Source organism: Pseudorca crassidens, chromosome 2, assembly GCF_039906515.1.
Source record: "Pseudorca crassidens isolate mPseCra1 chromosome 2, mPseCra1.hap1, whole genome shotgun sequence".
Lineage (NCBI taxonomy): Eukaryota > Metazoa > Chordata > Mammalia > Artiodactyla > Delphinidae > Pseudorca > Pseudorca crassidens.
The window spans coordinates 9,394,713-9,416,572 of NC_090297.1; the positions used below are offsets into that span (position 1 = coordinate 9,394,713).

At 55.3% G+C, this 21,860-nt stretch overlaps 1 protein-coding gene across 3 annotated transcripts in view; it reads left to right on the top strand.

Moving 5' to 3' along the window:
• TNFRSF1B (TNF receptor superfamily member 1B) overlaps positions 1–21,592 on the top strand; it is a 36,253-nt gene extending 14,661 nt beyond the window's left edge. Inside the window, exons 2-10 of one of the 3 annotated variants that reach the window (XM_067720868.1) lie at positions 4,337–4,436; positions 6,168–6,296; positions 6,767–6,916; positions 7,331–7,424; positions 7,828–8,057; positions 8,599–8,676; positions 9,259–9,293; positions 14,667–14,856; positions 18,955–21,592. In XM_067720868.1, the coding sequence (XP_067576969.1) occupies positions 4,337–4,436; positions 6,168–6,296; positions 6,767–6,916; positions 7,331–7,424; positions 7,828–8,057; positions 8,599–8,676; positions 9,259–9,293; positions 14,667–14,856; positions 18,955–19,235 (1,287 nt within the window). In that variant the 3' untranslated portion in view covers positions 19,236–21,592. Of the gene's footprint in view, positions 1–4,336; positions 4,437–6,167; positions 6,297–6,766; positions 6,917–7,330; positions 7,425–7,827; positions 8,058–8,598; positions 8,677–9,258; positions 9,294–14,666; positions 14,857–14,958; positions 16,392–18,954 lie in introns of those variants that run through there. The other 2 variants (XM_067720878.1, XM_067720884.1) reach the window with 2 other exon arrangements.
• Positions 21,593–21,860: the final 268 nt, after the last annotated feature.

Genomic DNA, 21,860 nt, shown 5'->3' on the forward strand with positions numbered 1-21,860 from the left:
TGTGAACCAGCTCCCCAGGCTCCGCTCAACGTGGAGGTGGATGAATGGGTGCTGGTGGCACGGTGGTGACTCAGGGCAGAGGGTGGATCCCAGGGGCTGGCCCCTTTAGCTGTCCTGAGGAGGGGAGCAAAGACTTCTCCAGTGGGACCAGAGCAAGAGTCACATCCCAACTCCACCTCTTCCCTCCCAGACCTCAGACAAATGACTTGATCTCCCTGAGCTGTGAAGTGGGCGCGTGCCCGCCTGCTTCTGGGGGGTAGGAGTGGGATATTATAAAGTGCTTGCAGCCTGGCCTGGCGGATAGTTGGTGCGAACCTGGAAGAGTGCTGGAGGCCACATGGTGGGAGAGGGTGCTGAGTTTGGCAGGCGCTTGGGGTCCTGGGTCTGTGTCGAGGGCAAGGGAAGCTTGGGCCCACAAGAGAAGGGAGGCAGGATAGCGGTGTCGGGGGTGTGGCTCTTCTGGTGTAGCCTTGGGTGCATCGCTTCACCTCTCAACCATCTGTGAAATGTTGGTGAGGAGTCTATCTGATGGGGGGTCCAACACGTACTGTCACTCCTGGGATGTAGAGGAAATGGAGCTGCAGACTCCGATGTGAAGCAGCTCTGAGGCCTGTGGTGGATGAGCAATGGGCCCTGTTGGCCCCTTGTGCACAGGCATCACTCAGCCTGCCGCCAGCCGGGCCCTGGCATGGCCTTTGGGAAACCCCAGGAGGTGGGTTGGCTTCTTTCCATCTCTATTTCTCCATCTGTGAAATGGGCACAATCAGATGTGCCTCACAAATTGGATGTTAGATGGGTCCTTCATTCTCTCCTTCCTTCCTTCCCTCTCCCTCCCTCCTTCCTTTCATCTATCATCCTCTCTCCCTCTCTTTATCTATCTGTCCATCCATCCGTCATCCATCCATTCGTTCACCCATCCATCCATCGTCTATCTTCTCCAGTCTCCCCCAACACACACACACACACACACACACACACACACACGCTGGGTCACAGATTTCCCACCTGTTAGATGAGTGGTTAGTGCTCACCAGTGGTTTCCAAGTGTTTACTTGGGGATGCTGTATTTTGAAAGATTGGCTCTGCTAAGCATGCTGAGTGAATTCAGTACTACCCAGTTCATTTCCTCATTTTAAAATGTCGGTCAGAGCTCCCCTGTGGGTGGGTGGAGTGTGGCTCTGAGCCTCCCCGACACCAGACAGAAGAACAGAAGCTTCCATAGCCCCGAGTTTCCCAGAGGCTGCTCACCATGTTCTGGGCACCTCCAAGGACCCTCCGCTCTTATGGCTCCTTTGCTGACCTGAGGCCCAGCTCCTAGGGCTGTGCCCCAGCTTAGCCTCTGCTCTGGTGAGCAGGGCAGTGGAGGGAGTGACCTTTTGTCCCACTCTGCAAGGGGCTTTCTGTTCCTCATTGTTTAGCCATGACAGGGCAGTGGTTTGTTTTTTTTTTTTTTTTTTTTTTCCCCCCCTGTCCAAGAAGATAAACAGGCCTCAAGATTGCTTAAAGGAGGGCTGGAGTCAGAGCGGCAGGAGGAAGTGTAGGGAAGGGGATTCAGAGCGGGATTCAGACAGGAAAAGACCCTGGAGGGGAGGCCACCGGGCAGTGGCCTGGGGGCCCTGGGGGTCCAGCTGCCCGCCTTTGTCCCGGAACCCTTGCCCCATGGGTGGAGAGACAACCCAGACTTGGCCAAGGCAGGGCCCTTTCCCGTCAGGTCCTTCGGGCCCTGACAGGAAATCCTCCCCCAGGCAGGGCAGGCGCCCTGGGCTGCACCACAGAGGGCTGCCCCGGCGAGGGGGGGCGGGGGAAGGAGGAGTCCTCTCCCCGCCGGGAGCTGCCAGGCCTGTGGCTCTCAGGGCCCACAGGAGTGAGGGGCTCCCCTAGTTACCCCTAGGGTACTTGGGGGGAGGAAGCCCACCGTGTGCAGGGTCCTTGAGACCTGTGCCCGCCACCCTGGGGGGCAGGGGGCTCGAGGGAAGGAGGTGTGACCCCGCCCTGCCCTCAGGGTGCTGTCTGCGGTGGGGTTGGGGGGAGGCTGCGGCCCGGGCTGCTCAGTCAGAGTGCGAGGCACAGCGGGCTGCAGGGGGGCTGGGGGGGCGCTTAGGCGCTGCGTTGCAGCTAACATGCAGCGAATGGTGGTGCGAAGGGGGCTGCAGGAAGCACGATCCTCCGGTCGGGGCTCCCCCAGCCTTTGATGGCTAGGTCTCCTGCACGTGCTGCCCCAGCGCATCTTGTTCTGGCCTGCGTGCCGCTCAGCTTTGCTCAGCACTGGAGCATGGGAATCGCTTGGCAGGTTTTCTTTTTTCTTTTCTTTCTTTTCTTTTCTCTTCTCTACTCTTCTTTTCTCTTTTCTTTTTTTTAACAGTACAGCTTCCTGGGCACCGCCCCCGGGGTTCCTGCCCCTTCTCTGCGGTGGGAGTGGGCATTATAATAGACCCCCGCCAGGGGCTTTGGAAGCAGGCAGTGACCCCCCACCCCCAGTAAGTGGGAGGAGCCCCGAGAAGGGGCTTTACTCCAGGAGCAAACAGGGAGGGAGGAAGTATCAGGACTGAGTGAGTGTGTGTGAGTGTGTGTGTGTGTGTGTGTGTGAGTGTGAGAGAGAGAGAGAGAGAGAGAGAACGTGTGTGTGTGCGCATGCAGGCGCAGCCATGGGCATGTCAGCTTACAGTCCAGATGGGGTGGAAGTTACTTTTTAGGCTCTGGGTCATGCAGAATGAATCCCACTTCCCTTGCCAGCCTGCATCTCTCCCAGCCTCCTTAGAGCTGCCTTCCTGGGGTTTGGCACCAGGCCTGGGGTGAGGGTGTGGGGGAGGGATGGGCCTCAGGGGCCGATCAGCATGGAGGGTGCACCCGTGTTAGGGCTTGGTGTCCCTGGTGCCAAGGGTGGACCCCTCCAGGAAATGATACTGTCATGAAGCCCACTGCTGAGATTAGTGCGCCCTGAGCACCTAACTATCAGTACACGCCAGGCTCTGTGGTGACAGCGAAGGTCACCAGGCAGAGGAGGCAGCTCGGCCAAGGCCATGGGGGCCACAAGAGCCACAGATCGCTGCGCAGCCCCTGGGGGTCATCCCCCGATGCTTCCAGCTGTTGGCGCCGGGCTGTGTGCAGCCAGGGTAGGTCTGCCAGGCCGAGTGCGGCAGGCAGCTGGGTTTCCAGGCCCACTCGTCCTGGATGCAGGAACCAGCCAGGGGCCCACCTGCCCCTGGCTCTGGCAGTCATGCCTCCCCGGTGGTGCTGTGGAGGGGGAGGGGAAGGCCAAGTGACAGCCTGCCTCCCTACAGTTCATGCCCTCTGACCCCACGGGTTGGGGCGCGATGCTCTGGAGCATGAACAATGTCACGGCATTGGTCCCACCTGACAGCTGGGAGCCATTATGGGGCAACACCCAAGACAGCTGGAGATGGGTGCCCTGCTGGTATAGGGGATCTGTGTGGGGTGCAACTACATCCACTAAGTAGGGCACCTGGAGCACATTGACCAGCTCCTGGCCACCCCATAAGTGCTCCAGAAATGTAACTATCATCATCAACAAATATTCTTTTCCTGAGCCCAAACTCTGCTGTGGGCCCCATGTTGGAAGCTGAGGGTCTAGAGGTGATGAGTTCGTCGTTTCTGCCCTTTGCATGGCAGACGTGTGCATGTGTGTATGTCTGTGTGTGTTCTGTGTACAGGTATACGCACGTGTGCATGCAAATGTACCCGCGAGGGTGGCAGGACGAGAAGGTACCCCATTTCAGCACAATGAGATGATCCTCAGGAGGGCATATTCAATGTTTAGAGAGAGCTCAGAGTGGGAGGAACCTGAATCAGCCTGGCGGAGTCCGGGAGGAGGCGGAGCCTGGAGGAGGCAGCACTCCGGAGGAGTCCGGAGTCCCTGGCGGAGTCCAGAGGAGGCAGCACTCAGCTGGAAGGACAAAGGGGTGATTACCAGGTGCAGGAGGGAAGGCGAGGCAACCTAGGCACGGCTTATCTGTGCTGAACTCTGCCGTTCGCTGTGACCGAGGCCACCGCCTTCTGGGAGGCTTCAAGGCCTCGCCTCTGCCCCATGTGGTGTGAGGAGCTGGCCCCCCACTCCGGCCAGCTGGTTCCACGTCTCCACCTGCAGACATGCGTGTGCTACACTGAGGGAGGAGTGGGGGGAGGTGAAAGAAGGTAGGGACTACCCTTCTTCTACCTCTACCCACCCCCCACCAAAGGGAGAAGTCCCCATGTCAGTAGAGCCCCAGCAGGGAGAAGGCCAAACACTTGCAGGACGCAAGACGGGGATCTGGGCGTACAGCGTAGCAGGATCCACGGGTGGCCAAGCTAATGGCTGTCCTCCCCTTCCCCATTCCAGGCTGTGTTTATCCCCTATGTCCCGGAGCCCGGAAGCTCGTGCCGGCTGCAAGAATACTACAACACAAAGGTCCAGATGTGCTGCAGCAAGTGTCCACCAGGTGAGGGCAGCCACTGGGGCCCTTGCCCTCAGCCTGGCTGGGTCCCTGTGGGCCGGTGCCTTGAAGGGAGTGGGTGTGCTATGGGGGTTAGGGGGTCAGGGTCATGGCCCTGGACTCTTACTGAGCTCCCACTGGTTCCATGAATCGACCCCCTGCTCCCTCTTGCTTCTGGGCCTTTGCACATGCTGTTCTCTCTGCTTGGTGCACTTCCCAACTCCTTTCCCCTGGTCTACTCCTGCTTATCGCTTAGGCCTCTGATGTCTCCCTCCTCCAGGAAGCCTGCCAGCACTGCCTGGCCAGATCTGACTCCTCCTTTCCGCTCCCACTGGCCCTTGGCATCCCCCGTGGCAGCAGCTCTTTTGACATTGTGAGATCCTGCCCTGGATCTCTTTTGTTGCCCCCACTGTGTGCTCCTCAGAACAGGGACTGTGGCTTGTTCTCTGCTGAATCCCCAGCACTCGGCACGATGCCTGGCACAGAGCAGGTGCTCAGAGCATATTTGACGGAATCAGTGACTGCTACCCATTTCACAGATGGGGGACCTGAGGCCTGATCCCAGTTGGGAGAGGCAGGTGGCCCGACACCTGGTGCTGTCCCTCCATTCGTTTGTTTATAGTTTATTCCTGTGATGTTTATAAAGCATTTTCTGAGTGTTAGGCACTGTTCTGAGTGCTGGGAATACAACAGAGAGCAGGGCAGACAAAATCCTCGCCCTCGTGGATTTTGCATTCTAACAGAGGCCTAGACAAATAAACTAGTAGAAGAAATAGACGTATGGTCTGTGAAGGAAACAAGGCAGGGGAAGGCAGACAGAGACAGAGTAGGACATGCTGTTCTATATGGGGTGGTCATGGAAGGCCTTTCTGAGGAGCTGACACGTGGGCAGAGACATGCAGGAGGTGAGGGAGTGAGTTATGCAAACATACGGGGTGGGGGGAACAGCATGTGCAAAGGCCCTGAGGTGTTAGCTTCTTTGGTGAACGTGGAGAACAGCGTGTGTCCTAGAGTGAGTAAGCAGGGACCATGGTAAGGAGTTTAGATTTTCTTCTGCAGGATCCAGAAAGGCATTGAAGAGCTTTGAGCCTGAGATGTGGGCAGGCACATATGTACCTGTCACCTCCAATGGCCGTTTTAAGAGACCCCAGGGGAAGTGACTCTTCTTTCTCCTGTTAACCGGTAGGGTCTCTGTAAGAAGTTACTAGATTAGCACAGCAGTGGAGGTGGCAGGGTAAGAATGGGGACAGGCACTCAGAAGAGAAACTTCTTAAAGGTTTGCCTGGGTGTTCTCCCATCCCCTGGCATGCCTTCTCTGGAGGCCTTCAGGAGTCCCATGGCCTCATCCTTGATGGGATACCAGGGATGACTACTACTGCCTTTTTTACCTTTCCCAGCTGGAGAATTTCAGCCAACTATAAAGAAGAAAGGAACCGGCAAACCAGTTCTAACCAAAGTGTTATTGACTAATAATAGGCAATTCCAATGGTGGAATTCCAGGCACCTGAAAAGAGCAGAGAGGAAGATATTTTATGAGCACTGCGGGGTTCAAAGATGGCATGACAGCCGGTACATGTTAGATGGGAAAGGATGCAGAGTCGAAACTCCGTCAAAGAGCCTTCCCAGCCAGGCCTCGCAACTCTGGGGCTCTGGAGGACAAGGGATGAGCCCAGGGTCCCGGCAGAACCCCCCCAGCCCTCCCCTCCTCCGCTGAGACTCCTGGCCTTGCTTTCTCAGGCTACCACGTACAATCCTTATGCAACAAGACCTCAGACACCGTGTGTGACTCCTGCGAGAGCAGCACATACACCCAGCTCTGGAACTTGGTCCCTGCGTGCTTCAGCTGTAACTCCCGCTGCAGCTCTGGTGAGTTGGCCCAGAGTGAGGGGTAGTCCTGGGCATCCTCCCCTGGCCACCGTGCACTCCAGCCCCTTTGCCTGGGAGCTGGCTGGGATTATCCCAGACCTTTGTTTTCATGCCCCGGGGCACAGGTACAGCTCTTTACTTTTGATCAGCGGCACTGTCATCCTCTGTCTCACCGAGTCCCCTTTGATAGCCCCTTGGGGCAGACAGGCCAAGGGCAGCAGGGGGAAAACGGTGCCTGGTTTTAGAGTTGAGGACATTATGCTTGGGAAAGCAGTCATGCTCGTTCATGCTGCGACGGAGACTCTGTGTCCAGCAGTCTCTTGGCCCCGTCCTGAGGGCAGTTCAGCGGTCTGCTGGAGATCAGAGCTGTCTGGGGGTGGTGGGGCCGGGTGGGAAGACAGAGTGGGCATGGCAGTGGGTGGGGCTGGTGGAGGCAGGAGTGACCCTCGGCTGTCTTCTCGCTCCTCTAGACCAGTTGGAAACTCAAGCCTGCACAGCAAAACAGAACCGCATCTGCACCTGCAAGCCGGGCTGGTACTGCACCCTGGGAAGGCAGGAGGGGTGCCGGCTGTGCGTGCCACTGCGCAAATGTGGCCCTGGCTTCGGCGTGGCCAAACCGGGTACGGGGCCAGGGCCAGAGGTCCTTGGGGACCCCCTTGGGCCTCTCCTTCCTCGGAGCGTCGTCAGTGGCGGCCAGGTGCCTGGTACCCATCCGTCCAACCATCCCGATTCATTCTTTCCTCCAGCACTCCTGGTCAGGCACCTCCTGTGTGCTAGGCCCTGGGGATCCAGAGATGGATCAGATTAAGCCCCAGGCTACTGGAAAATCAGGTGGTGTCCCAGGAAGACACAGTCACTAGAATTAGTTAAGGACAAACCGCCCAGGTGTGTGTGTGTTCGTGTTAAAGGGGAGAGGTGCAGACCGAATTCCTCAGGCCCCTCATTCTCCCCCGAGGGCTCCAGTTCCCCTAGGGCCAAGGCGCACCTCTCCATGGAATATCTGAGTTGGTGACAGTTTCTGATTTTTCTTGAAGGAACTGCAACATCAAATGTGGCATGCGCTCCCTGTGCCCCAGGGACGTTCTCCGACACAACGTCATCCACGGATACTTGCAGGCCCCACCGGATGTGAGTGGCTGAATCCTCTGCTTCTGAAGGAACAAGGAGGGGCTGTCCCTGGGTGATCATGAGGCCTAGAGCACAGAACAGCGTGCCGTGGTGGCCAGAATCCCCCCAGTTACTCCCTCGGGTTGAGGCATTGCCGAGCCCTGTTCAATGCCAGGACTGGTTTATCTGACAGTGGGTGGGTCCCTGAACAGACAGCATGGTGAGCAAGAGTTTTGCTCTGGAAGTCAAGACTGGGTGGGGTCCTAGGGGACATAAGTCTTGAAAGAGGGCGTGGCACACGAACCCACTCCCCTAACCCAGTTGCTGGGCCCCTTGCACACTGGCCTAGGTCCCACGAGTGAGCCCAGCTACCCTGAGCCACTCAATCCCCTGTTGTCCCTGACCAAGCCCCCTCCTCCCCCAGCTGTAGCTCGGTGGCCATCCGTGGCACCTCAAAGGTGGATGCCGTCTGCACATCTGTGCTTCCCACCCTGAAAGTGACCCCGGGCCCAGCCCTCACAAGATCCCAACACGTGGAGCCGACTCCAGGGTCCAGCACAGCTCCAAGCACCTCCGTGAGGCTCCCGATGGCCCCAGGTCCTCCAAGTTACCCAGTTGAAGGGCGCAACACAGCAAACATGTCTCTTCCCATCGGTAAGTCACAAGGGGGCCCATTCATCCTTCCTCCCTCCCTCCCTCCCTCCCATCTTAGAGTCTTACCAAGAGCTTGTTATGGACTAGACCCTGTACGCCATCCTGGGATGTAGGTAGCGTTGAGACTTGCCTTCTTCCAAGACTTACTAATGCCACTAGGAATTACTGGGTGGGGAGAGGTAGGGTCAGCGTTTTATGTGAAAGTGGAGATGGTCTCCTGGTTGCCATTTCCGACGAACCTATTAGGCTTTGACAGTGGGCTGGGCCAGGTCACCTCATGGGCTTCCCTTCTGGGGTTAGGACTACATCAGGCCAGAGGGCTCAAACTCGTGGCCCTTGGGCTGAGTGTGGCCTACAGACACGTTTCGTTTGGTGCACGGATTTTGGGTTGTTTTGTAATCAAATTTGAGAGCCTCTGCACTGGGCTTGCCCCTCGCCTGTGATGACCCCACTCATCTTTGGTTGTCAGCTGACCTGCCTGGTCCCTGGTACATTTGAGTTTGCTTTTTGCAGCTGTTTTGAACTTCTCTTTTCCTTCTAGGACTGATTGTGGGTGTGACAGTGTTGGGTCTGCTAATAATAGTCCTGGTGAACTGTGTCATCATGACCCAGAAAAAAAGTAAGATTCCATCCTTCCTTCATTCATCCATCTATTTACACATCCGTTCAGGAAGCTTTTCTGGGGCACCCCTCTGAGTCCAGCACTCGGCACAGCCTTATGGGTCAGACAGAGCTGGGAATGGCAGCCCCTGTTCTTAGGAGCTTAGAGCCTGGGGCGGAAGGCCCTTCCACTAACTTATCTACTAAAAGGCAAGATGCCCTCAGGGCTATCCAAGAGGGCAGAAGTCCAGGATTCTTGTCTGGGAATCCTGGGGGTTCAGGCCTTCTGGAGCAGGTGGCATCTGAGCTGGGCAAGATTTTGATGGAGACATGAGTGCAGGAAAGAAAGGGCATGCAAAGCAGGGGGCATGGTATGAGCAAAGGGGGGCAGGCTGAAGAATGGTTTGGGGCGGGTGTTGAGGGCTGGCTGGAGAGTTGGGTATGGGGGCTTCTGTGTACCTTGTCTGATAGGTAATTGCTCCCCCCGGGGCTGGGCCTACTCCGACTGCTTCTGCTTGGGCCCCGTGATCCCTCCTAGTTAGAACAGATGTGACCTGAGGAAGTCAGTGTCTCTGACTTGTCCCCTCTCTCCTCTTTGCAGAGAAGCCCTTCTGCCTGCACGGAGACGCCAGGGTGGTGAGTGCCCCTCTGCCTTCCCCCTCCTCCTTCCCTTGTCTTCTTCCTGCTGGGCTGGGTTGTCCCATGGGAAGCAGTGAATTCTCTAGGTTGGTCTGTCCAGCGTCAGGCAGCGTGCAGAGCCCTGGGAGGCTGAGAAAAGGCCAGCCAGGGTCTGTTGCTGGGACTAGTAAAGGTGACTTGAGTGTGAAAGGCCATATCAGGGAGCAGAGGGGTCAGTGGTGTCAGTGGCAAGCGTGTAGTCATGGACCCATGGTGTGGCCTTGGACTGACATGAAATTGCTCATGGCTGTTTCCTCACCGTTAAATGGGGACAGTGTCTCAGCCAGCTTGCAGGGCTGTGCCTTTCGCCCAGCTGGCAACAGTTCTCAGCATCTCCATCATGTTTACAAAGCACTTCCTCGTGGAGCAGTGGTTCTCAAGCTGTGTGCTAGGGTACTCAAGTGTTCCACAGAGGGTCCTTCCTGGGGGGTCATCTCTGGGGTTGAGGTTAAGACTAGTGGTCTGGGCCTGGGTCCTCCCCCAACTTCACCCTCTGACCATTTTTATGAAGTAGAGTCTGTGCAGGATTTTTGCTAGAAACAGCACCAACATAGTACTTCATCAGTTCTCCATCAGGAGGGCATTTGGCCGCTAGTAACCAAAACCATTAGGGTGACTTAAAAGGGCTTTATGTCCTGTCACACCACAAAGTTGAGGGGTCAATGGCTGCTGGAGCAGTTTGGTTGCCTCCTTCTGTGAAGCCAGCAGGACCCCAGGCTCTGCCATCTTTGGTGTGTTGGCTTTTGTTCTCTTGCTTGTGGCCTGTGTCATAAGAAAGATGATAATCACCACTGCGTATGTGACCTTCAGATTTGAGGCAGGAAAAAGAGGGGAACTGGCCAGGACAGCCATGGTGCCTTTTACAGGAAATCAGACACTTTCCTAGAAGCCCTGGGTAGACTTCTCCTTTTGTCTCATTGGCCAGATGGTATCATGTGACCACCCCTAGCTGCAAGGGAGGCTGCAAAAGGGGGTGCTTTGCTTTCCTAGCCTTTATGGTAGAGGAGAACCAGGGAGAGGGCTTGGAAATGGGTGTGGGGTGAGCCAGTACATGGTGTCTGCTGCCGCTCTGCACCAGGTAGGCAGGGCAGGTTTTTATATCCAGTTTTACAGATGAGGAAACAAGAGTCCAAAGAGTTCCCTCCATGTCCCCCGTCCTGCTGGGGCAGGGTTTCTCAACTCTGCCTGCTAATTCTTTGTCATGAGGGGCTGTCCTGTGCGTTGTAGTCTATTCAGCAATATCGCTGGCCTCTCCCCCCTAGATGCCAGTAGCACTGCCTCCCAGGAGTGAGAAGCAAAATGTCTCCAGACATTGCCAAAGGGCCCCTGGAGGGCAGGATCACCCCCGGTTGGGAACCACTGTGCTAGGGTAAAGCTCAGTCCTGGTGGCCCAGTGCCTGAGGTTTACACAGGGTTTTGGCCTTGGTAGGGACCAGACTGATTTCATCCTGATTGTCCTGACAAGAAAAGAGGCACAGAGAGGGAAAATGACTTGCCCAAGGTCACACAGCAATATGTCTCTGGACTCCTGGCCCAGTGCTCTTTGACCTGCCCTACGGTATTTCAGCAGACAGAAACACTGGTTTGGGAGTTCAAACTATTTCCCATTTCCCCGGTGTGTGAATGCCACTCCTTCCTTTTTCGGGCTGCAGTTCAGTGACACTGGCAGTTGCCGCCTGGTGGTCCATAGAGCAAGTGCGCTCTCTAAGCTCCACCCCGGCACCCGGCTGCCACTTTCTCTTTGCTGACCAAGAGTTTCCCAATACTGGGTGCAGTAAAGCTGTCTCAGGTGTGGCCTGGAGCCCCCGCTTCCCCTTTTCTTTCACTGAGTTTTGTGTTCACTGAATGTGAGCGACTCCACTGCTGTTTGTTGAGTGCTATTGCATGTAGAGCCCAGGGATGTGCTGGTAACTGGCCCTCCAGGTGGGGAAAAAAAACCCAAAACCCTGATTCGTGGAGTTCGCTCATTTCTGTGTTATAAACGGCTCCCACCATGGCCAATTTCAAGCTACTTACTGAATGTGGAGCTGGGAAGAAACACGCATGAGTCTGAGCTGGTTCTAGCGTCCCACTGGCTGAGCCCCGGGCCAGGGCCTGCATCCTCACACGCCCCCTGTGAGGTACACAGTGTCATCATCCCTATTTCACAGATGAAGAAACTGAGACTCAGGGAGGTTCAGGTACCCGTGTAAGGTTAGGCCACTTGGCGAGGGGCAGAGCCCAGCTTTGAAACTCAGTCTGAATCTGCAGGACTTGTCTTTACCCACCGTCCTGTTCGCCCAGGGCAGATGTTCAGAATTGTTCCAGGCACCCCCCATCCCCAGCAGGGACTGCCCTCAGAGGTTGGTCCCCTTCCCAGGTACCCTTCCGTCCCCGGGCTCCCAGCCCTGCCGTCACCCCCATGCTCAGCCTGCGCCCCACTCCGTTCCTCAGCCGGCTGGCAGTGGTCCTGCTGACGGCGGCCTAGTCTAATGCTCCTGGCCCAGGCCCCTGGGGTTGGAAGCATGGCGACTCAGCACTTCCCTGTTCCTCCTTGTAACGCCAAGGCATGGCAGGACGGTGGCTTCCCTTTGTTCAGAAAAGGCCAGCGTAACCACACATGTGAGCTCACCCACAATCACTGCCACAGACACACTCACACAGGCTCTCGTTTCATAAAGAGGGAGAATGTTCATGCGGTGCTGAATGTGGGCCAGGCACAGTACTGAGCGTTGTTCAGTCTCACAGCCATGCTGTGACACAGGCAGTATGATTATTGCCCCAGTTTTACAGCCCAGGAATCTTGGGCTCAGAGAAGTTAAGTACCTTTCCCACGGTCACACAGCGAATGGGTGGCCTGAGACACAGACTTAGGAGTGCCTCTCTTCACCACCTCCAGCACGCAAGCTAATTGCACCACTCACAGACATGCACACGTGCTCCCTCACACAGAGACACACGTGTGTGCACACTTCAGACACCCTAACACCTATACATACAGGTGTATGAATCTCAGGAACACATGCGCACATATGCAGCCAGACACAGGCTCAGGCAGCGGCTTTGCTGGGGTCTCTGCTTCTGCCCGTGGTGGGGCCAGGCTGGGAGGTGAGGAGGGCCGGCTGGGATCCTGTTTGTTCAGTGAGCCCCCTCAGGGCTTCCCCTTCCTGGGGTCCCAGCCCAAGGAACAGGACTCAGTACATCTGCCCCACTCAGAGCCTGCCTGAACTTTGCGACTCGTGGCTTTTGGGGGAGGGAGGCAAGCTGTGACCTTTGGGGTTTCTGTTCTGCCTGGCCCTAGCCACCAGCAGAAAAGTGGGACACAGGCTGAAAAGCCCCTTCTCTGGGGGGTGTGGAGAATGACATTTGGATGTGCCTCCTCCCCCTCCCTCTCCCCTGCCTGTCCAGGCTCCCAGCAGGGCTGGGGGTGGGGTCAAATACCAAGGTCAGACCATCTGAGCGAAGGTTCAGCATGAACTTGAAATGCTCTCCATTCCTCCAAAGCCAGGGGCGGGACTGAGTGGGAAGCACGCAGCTCTGGTACACTGAGCCAGAGTGTACGCTGAGCCACGGCGCCGCTGTGTGATACTGAGCAGGGGAATCACCCTCTCTGGGCCTCCGTGGCCTCATGGGGACTGCTTACAAAGGATCCTTCCTGGCCTGGAGTGAGAGTCTATGAGCTGACCTCGGGATATGCAGGGCTCAGGCAGGGCTGGGGGCTGCGGGGATTGGCACCTGTGTCCTTCCTGTGTCCTCCACCTCTGACCTTACTTCCCTGGCCCTACTAGACTGCATCCCTCCAGCACTTACTCGCCTCAGTTCTCATTCTACCCTGGACCCTCTCATCCTGGGCAGGCCAGGGCAGTGGGTGAGAATGTGGCCCCTCTGTCTTGTTTCTGGAATCCAGTGATCGCCCAGAACCCCAAGGCAAGGGCTTGTGCACCTGTTCAGTTGGTGCGGACAGGCAGCCGCCTTGGAGTGAAATTTCCAGGGCTTCCCAGCACGGGTGTCTGGAAATGTGGCACCTTGTCTTGAGCCTCTGGGGCTGAAACCCCAAACACCCAGGAAAGGTGTATAGGTTTTAGCCCAGATGCACCACGTCCTAACTCTGTGACCTTGGGCAAGTAACTCAACCTCTCTGGATCTCGGTTTCCGCATCTGCAAAGCGAGGATAACACTTGGCTGTTGGAAGGATCAGTATAGATAGTGTCTGGAGAGGCTTCAGCACAGTGCTTGGCATTGGATGCATTCAAGCGTCAGCTAATATTTTATTATTACTGTTGCTGGGATTTGTGTTTTATGAGGAAAAGATGGAGAGTCACAGAGCAGCTTGGGGAATGGAATCTGGAAAGTGTTGCTGAGACGGCAGGGCTGAGGGTCCTAAATGAGAGGACTGTCCACACTGGATTGACTGATTGAACCCAAGGGCGAGCAGGCGTTTTCTGTAAAGGTCCAGACAGTGAATATTGTAGGCTTTTGGGATCATCTGGTTTCTGTCATATCTCCTCAATCCTGCCACTGCAGTGGGAAGGCAGCCACAGACACAACATAAACAAATGGGCGTGGCTGTGTGCTGATAAAACTGTATTTATGGACACTGACATTTGAACTTCACATAACTTCATGTCACAAGATATTAGTCTTTAAATATTTTTTTCAAACATTTAAAAATGTGAAAATTATCCTTAGCTCGCAGCCTGTACGGAAACAGTGGCGGGCTGGACTTGGTCCGTGGCAGTAGTTTGCTGAGCCCTGATTTAACAAACCCTCGACCAGCGCTTACGATAGAACAGGCACTGTTCTGAGCGCTTTACAAAAACTCAGCCATTTAATCTTCTCAATAACCCTAGGAGGTAGGTTGTTATTCTTTCCTTTATAGATGGAAAAACAGAGGCACAGAGAGTTTAAGTAACTTGTCCAAGGTTGCAGAACTCGTGAGTGATGGAGTCATGATTTGCATGCATGTGGTCTGGTTCCAGAGTCCATGCCCTTGGCTGCTAGGCTGAGCCGCATCGCCCCGTGCTGATGGGGTGACCTCAGGAAAGTCACTCTCCTTCTCTGGGCCTCTGCTTCCTTATGCAAAATGAGGGTGAAAATCCTGCCTCACCTCTAAGACTGTTTGGTGAACAGGGCCACGTGGCCCCTGCCCTCTTAGGGCTCACACTCCAGCAGGGCAGCGATGCTAATCACAGAAGCCACAGAGAATCACACGTCCTAAAAGTGCTGTGTGTGGAGAGAATGTGCAGAAGTGCTGTGTAAACTGTGAAGTGCTGATGGGGTGAGAGGGAAGAAGGGGCAAGGAGCCGGCTGATGGGCTGACCGTCCTCCCTCCCCCCTCGTCTCCCCATCCAGCCGCATCTGCCAGCTGATAAGGCCCGGAGTGCCCCAGGCCCCGAGCAGCAGCATCTGCTGACCACGGCGCCAAGCTCCAGCAGCAGTTCCCTGGAGAGCTCGGCTGGCGCCGCGGACAGGAGGGCGCCCACCAGGCCCCAGCTGCAGGCGCCGGGCGTGAGGAAGGCCCCGGACAGCTGCGGCAGCTCAGGTAAGAGGCGGGAGCCCCCCTGGCTTCCTCCCCCACCCCCCTCCCCAGTGTGTTTCTTCCTCATTTCTGGCTGAGCTGTCTCTTCCTGGGCCTCCCCTGCAGGATGAGGCCTGAGCTCCTAGCAGGACACTGGAAGCCCTGTACCACCAGTCTGGGCCCCCCTCCAGCCTCCTTCCCTCTGCCTCCTCAGGTGAAACTGAGCCACAAGCTTCTTTCTGTTCTCGGAACCCCCACATCCCTCCCACCTTTGCCCTGCGGGTTCTCGCACCAGGAACACCCTTCCTTCTAGACCATCTCAGCTTATCCTCTGTGTCCCCAGTATCCAGGCAGGGAGTTTTCCTATATATTATAATACATATAATATATAATATGTAAAATAGCATATAACAGTGTTATACTATGTAAATATTATATATCAATATATGAATAATACATTGATATTGATGCTATATATATGTAGTATGTAATATATTATATATTAACATTTAATATATATAAATGTTATATTAATATGTTAACTTATACATTGATGTTATATATAATATAGCATATAACATGCTATATGTTAATATTGTAATACGTCATAATTATATATTTATTGTATATTATGTATGTTGTTATATATTATATTGTTATATATTGTATTAGATAATATATTATTTTATTATTAATATATTATTAGAGTATATATTATAATTATATTATTTTTACAATATTAATACCTATTATATTTCCTCATCTTACCAGATGAGGAAACTGAGTCTCAGAGAGGTTAAACTGCTTATTCAAAGACACAGCTGGTAAACAGAAGAGCCAGGAATCACCCCTGGGCTCTCAGGGTCCAGGGTCAGCCTGGAAAGCTGAATGAGTAAATGATGTCCCTGGGACTCTACTCACTGTGCCTGTAGTCCGGTCCCTTTGGGCCTGAGGCATCAGGACTGCGGATCCCACGTGGGGTCTGGAGAAGCCCGTGCCCTGTTTACACAGTCTGCATTTAGCCCTGGACCTGGTCTGTGACCAGTGTCACCCCTGGTGGGCATCTGCAGTGCCCACATTGTAGGAGGCCCCTGCGGGGGTCCCCCAGAAAGCCTGGGGCTTCCTCGGGCATGTTTTGTAGTGAGAGGCCAAGCCCGCTGGCCTGCATCTCCCCCCTCACCTGGCAGCGCTGGCTGGCGGGTTGAGGAATGACCGTGGCCTTGGTTCATTCCCAGATGCCCTCCCGGCCGTTCTGGTGCCGTGAGACTCTGAACAGGCTCCTTAACCCTGCCAAGCCTCAGCTTCCTGTCCTAGAGATGAGCATGGCAGCTCCTTGGCAGGGCTGCGACAGCATTCACTACCTGCCTCCTGACTCAGGCGGTGGGCTGCGGCGTCCCACTTCTAGTTTCCCATCATCACCCACCCTCATCAGTGTGATGTCTCGTCAGTGCCCTCACCCCAGCCTGAGAGCTCCCCAAGGAAGGGACTGGGTCAGTGCCTGGAACATAGCAGGTGGCCCTAAATGTTTGTCGAATGAATAAATGAGATCAGAATATAAAGCTTTTGGTCTTCTTCTACCTCTTAGATTCATCTTTCCGCTTTCTTTGCGACACCTCTTCCACACGCATCCTGGTGTGGCTTCCTCCTTGGGGAGCCCTGACCGCGTCTGCTCCGCCCTCCCACCCACTGTCTCTTTTCTGTTCCTTCTGCGCCTCTCTGGCCTCTGCTCTCCCCTCCTCTCCGTCCCACCCGAGCACCTCTCCCCGCCGTGCGAATGGGTAAACCTCAGGTCTGTGACCCCTCCTGGTCCCCCGTCTGCCCCCGCAATGTCTCGTTCACAGTGTGCACGACCTTGGTGACTCTGAGTGACATTTGGTGCTGTGGAGGCCCAGGATGGAAAGTTCCTTCCGGCCCCATTATTTTAGCACCCCACCTCCACCCTGCTTCTTTGGGGCTGTTCTGAGCAGAGCAGCTCGCCAGCTCCATCCTCCTCCCGGAAACAAACTAGACTGGAAAACAAACAGCCGGTCCTCCTGGCAAGCCCTGGACACTCAGGTCGCCATAGTAACAGCAGCAACAACCATCCTTTTTGAGGGGCTATTCTGTGTCCGGCCCTTACATTGATCTCCTCAGCTTATCCACTATTTAGTCCCTCACTGGTTAGGAAACTCAGATGCCCACAGGGCTGGGAGGGGAGGCGGGGCTGAACCTGTGTCCTGAAGCCCTTGCTGCCAGTCGCATTCAGGTCTGTGGGTTCTGCATAGCCCGCTCTCCCCCATCTGGCTCCCAAGGGAAGCTCTAAATCCAGATTCTTAAAATGTAAACTCCTGAATTTTGAATGTTGGCAGCCAATTCACTTAAAAATACTACCACCACCAAGAACAGAACACACCTGTGGGCTGGATTTTATTCATTCACACGTGTCCCTGTTATAGGCACTAGGGCCACAACAGGGAACAGTCAGAAAGGCCCCACCCTTCTGGACTCAGGGCCTGGTCGGGGAGAACCCAATGAGAACTCCAGAAATGGATTGCACAGTGGGCGGAGCTAGGGGCTCTGGAGATTATAGCAGAGGGAGGGACACAGGGAGTGATGGATGGGTGGGAGTGAACCTCCTTTAGAGAGGGAAGCCACGGAGGCTTCTTGGAGGAGGTGGCCTCCAGGCTGAGGCCCAAGTAAAGGAAGGAGTGAGCTATGGGAATAGGGAAGAATGTTCCAGGCTGAGGGAGCAGCACGTTGCAAAGGCACTGAGGCTTGGAGGGCTCAGGGAGCTGCAGGGAGGTGAGTATGGCTGGAGGGAACCCAGCCAGGATCTCAGAGCAGCAGGAGATGGGGTGGGGAGAAGGCAGGCACCAGGTCGTGCAGGGCCTCGTAGGCCATGGTGAGAACTGTGTTTGGAGCAGCCAAGGAAATGATCTGGCTCTGGCTGCTGGTGGAGAGCAGACTGCAGAGGGGCCAGGTAGAAGCCAGGAGACAGGAGGAGACTGCACTCGTCCAGGGAGCGGATGGAGGTACAGGCAGTATGCAAGAGGTGGTGAACTTGAAGGTGGACCAGGTAGGAATCGCTGGTGCCTTGGATGTGGGGTGTGAGAGAAAGATGGGTCCAAGGCTTTGGGACTGAGCATCTGGGTGGATGGCAGGCGTGTGAACTGAGATGGGGAGAAGCAGGTTGGACGGGATATGGGGGTGGAATCAAGCTGAGGTACAGAAGACGTGGTTGGATATATGGGCCCAGCGTGAACCCCTGCTTCACTGAGCCTGTCACCCCGTCTCTAGGAGCCATGCAGGCTCCAGAGATACGGCAGTGAACAGGGCAGTCATCCTTGCCTCGAGGGGATGGAAAGGGTCATTAGACCCATTTCACAGCTGAGCAAATGGAAGCTCCAAGAGTTTAAGTGACTCGGCCAAGTTTATGGAGGCAGAGCAGGGATCCAAACCCAGCACGGTCAGGCTGCGGAGCTCCGGGCATCCCGGCCTCAGTGATGAGGACAAACTACGTCCCCACCACACCCCATCCTGGAATCCCAGATTTATGAAATCTTAGAGGCAGCTCTATGTGGAAGGAAAAGGTTTGCTGTGAATGAAGACAAGTTCAGGGTCGATGTTTAATTTCCGTAAAGGAGCAGTTTCCAAGCCCTTTGATGTTGGTTCCTTGGCATAGAGATGATGGGCCAGTGGCAGGGGTCTCGCCTTTTCATAGCTGGTGTGGCCAGGGCTGCTGATGCCTTGCTGCAGTTTCGGGAAGGTAATTCATCTCTACTGCTTCACCAAGACTCTGGAATGTATCCTTCCTGTCCTGGCGCACTTCTCCGGCTCCTTGTGGGGAGTGTGTTTTGTTCTTGGAGCACCTTCACTTCCTTTATATAGTTGGCTCCTCCCATCTGTGGGGTGACTTGGGCGGGGTATTCTTATTTGACAGGTGAAGAAACTGAGGCACACAAAGGTTTACGGGACTTGCCCAAGATGATACAGCAAAGCTGAGCTAGAACAGGGGCCTCTTGCCTCCTGGCACAGTGCTCTTCCCCCACATGTCTTAATCTGCCTCTCGGGCAGGAGGCAGGCTGTGAAGACACCCCCCACCCCAAGGCCCCAGCTGACCACTTTCTCCTGTCTTGTGTTTAGCAGAAGCATCGTCTGGTGGCCACGGGACCCAGGTCAATGTCACCTGCATTGTCAACGTTTGCAGCGGCTCTGACCACAGCTCTCAATGCCCCTCCCAGGCCAGCTCCACGAGGGACACAGACACCAGCCCCTCTGGCTCCCCGAAAGATGAGCACGTCCCCTTCTCCAAGGAGGAATGCCCTTTCCAGTCCCAGCCGGAGGCTCCAGAGACTCTGCTGCAGAGCCCAGAGGAGAAGCCTCTGCCCCTCGGTGTACCTGATGCCGGGATGAAGCCCAGCTAACCAGTCTGGCGTGGCCTGTGTCACAGCCAAGGTGGGACCAACCCCTGGTCCTTCTAGGCCCCTCCCCCGCAGGACTCTGACTCTTTCTGGGCCAAATTCCTTTAGCGGCTTCCACGGCCTCAGCCTTCCTCTCACCTGCAGGCAGACGAGGCAGGGAGAGTCATGGTGTGTCCTGTCACGGTGTGTGTCTCTCTTGGAAGGCTGGTGGACACGGATGCGCTGGGCAGCCTGGAACAAATCCCCTGCCTCTCTGAGAGCTGCCCCTCCAGCCGGTCCTGCATGCTTGGTTCCTGGAGCCCTTGTCGTTTTTGGTTTTTACTTTTCTTTTAATCCCTGGGCTCTACCCGGCTCTGGCTTCCTGCTGGGGAGGAGGGATGCTGCATGCATCAGCCTTGGAGAAGGGGCAGTGGGGAAAGAGCAGGGCTTTAGCCTGAATGTGAGACTGCAGGTTGGTCCCAGTGGGGGTAGTAGGGGTGGGTGTCATCAATCAGATGGTTCTGTGCAGGGAGCGGGTGGCAACCCCTGTAGGGGACGGGAGTCCCCCAGGTTAGCTCAGGACTTCTGGAAGCGCCACCTCCAAATCCACTCCTGCTATAGCTCCATCTCGTGCCATGGGGTGGAAACCGGATGCCCAGGCAGGCAGCCTGAATGAGGGCTGTGACCTGGTTAAGACGGCAAACCTCTAACCGGAAATCTTCCAGTTTTAACATGTGGCAATTAAAAAAAAAAACAAAAAACCCATTAGCTACCATGCGGATAAACAAGCCAAGTGTAAAAAAGCCAAACTCAGAGTTTGTATCCTCTGCCTTTGAGCTTCGCTCCTGTTTACCCCCAGTTTGAGCTTCCCCTCCCCCACGGTCTGGTGTGGAGCTCCAAGGCCACACCTTTTCCTATCAGGGAATTTCAGGACCTGGAGATGACTGAGGCCCCGCAGCCATCTCCTCCTACCTCAGCCTGGACCTTCCTCCTTTGCCTTCCAAGGGGATGCTCCTGTTTCTCCCGACCCCCTCCCACTGTTCTTGGAGTCCCAGGTCCCCATGGAGCCTTGGCGCCACTTTGGTACTGTGCCCACTGAGATCCTGAGTGGTCGTGAGATGCTGAGAGCCAGTCCTGTGTCTGCGTTGAGTGTTGTGGTTCTCTGTAGCCCACGTTGTCAGATCGGATGGCCTGCCGGAAGCAGCCGAAGCTAACACTTTTGCCGAGGGATTCTTCCCCGTTAAGGGGTCAGCCCGCTCCCCACAAACGCATGCCCAGGCCCCGTAGACAGTGGACAAGTGTGGCCTTAACCGGATTCTGGAAGGAAGGGGGATGGGGGCCTCCTTGAGAAGACTGTTGGGTCCCTGATATCTGGATCCCTTGTTGAAAAATTCCCCTGGACTTGAACTTGGCAGCTGAACTTTTGGAGGGTAGGAGAAGCCCAGCCACTACCATGGAGTGAAGGAAGGCTTCCCACTCCGGAATCAAGATGTCCCTCTGCCTGGACTGGCCAGGGTCTCCAACCACATTGGACCCTTTATGGCCGTGGAGCACCTCTGCCCCCTGGTGGACTGTCCTGGGAGGACCTCAGGCCTCATTGTCATCACTCCAGCAGAACAGGGATGAATTGGAAGGAGACTCTTTCTGGGTGTGGCCTCATTTTGTTACCAGAATTGCCACCAGACCCTTGGTCAAAACCCACCAACCCCTCCCTTGAACAGGAACTAACATACACCTTTAAGTCGCAGGGTCTGGACACAAAGAAAGAAGCTATAGGAAGAGGGAAACAAAAACTGGATAGGACCCGCTGAAACCAAGAGGGTGATGAATCTGACCTCTCGTAGACCCTGAGTCTCATTCTACACTGACTTTACTACATTAGCTACTAAATGACACACCTACAATGGCTGTGACCGGAAGTCACTGACCAAAAAAGGACAGAAAAGGGATAGCACCCCATTTCTAGGAAAACCCTGCCTCTTTCCCAGAAAAGTAATGCATTTGCCTCCCCATCATTCGTCTCACTCTAACCCCCACTGTCCTCACTCCTTAAAAGTAAATCCCTCTCACCATTAAGGCGAGAAGTGCATTTACGAACTAAGTTCCTGCTTCTCCATTCCCTGGCCATTGAATAAATCTCGCGCCGCTCTAATCTCAGCTTCGGTTTTGTTTTTGGCTGTGCGAACCCAAATGGAAAGAGGACCTTCTACTGCCAAGGCAGGGGGCCTCAGCCAGGCTAGGGCCGAAGTGGGGGGTCCATTCGACCTAATTTGGTAACAGTTTTCCAGCTTGTGGGCTTGTGTTGAGCCCAAGACGAGAGTTTGCACTGTATGTATCCCAGACGACATCCCTGCTTATAAATAAACCTTTCGTTTGTTTTACACCCTGGCTGCTGGCTCTGTCTTCGGGTCTGAGCTGGGGGATGTCCATGGTCCTAGTGCCTGACACCAGTGTGAGGGGGAGAAGGTTATGGCCACTGGAGTCTGACAAGTCCAGGCTGTGGCGGGACCCCAGAAGCACCTGCATTACAGCTGAGAGCCCGGCTGTGCCCTCGGACCTGTGAACAGTGGCAAGGCAGCCCTTTGTCCAGAGCCACCCAGCCGGCCTCCAAATATGCCCTCATCACTTGCCCCGTCCATCACCTTGGTC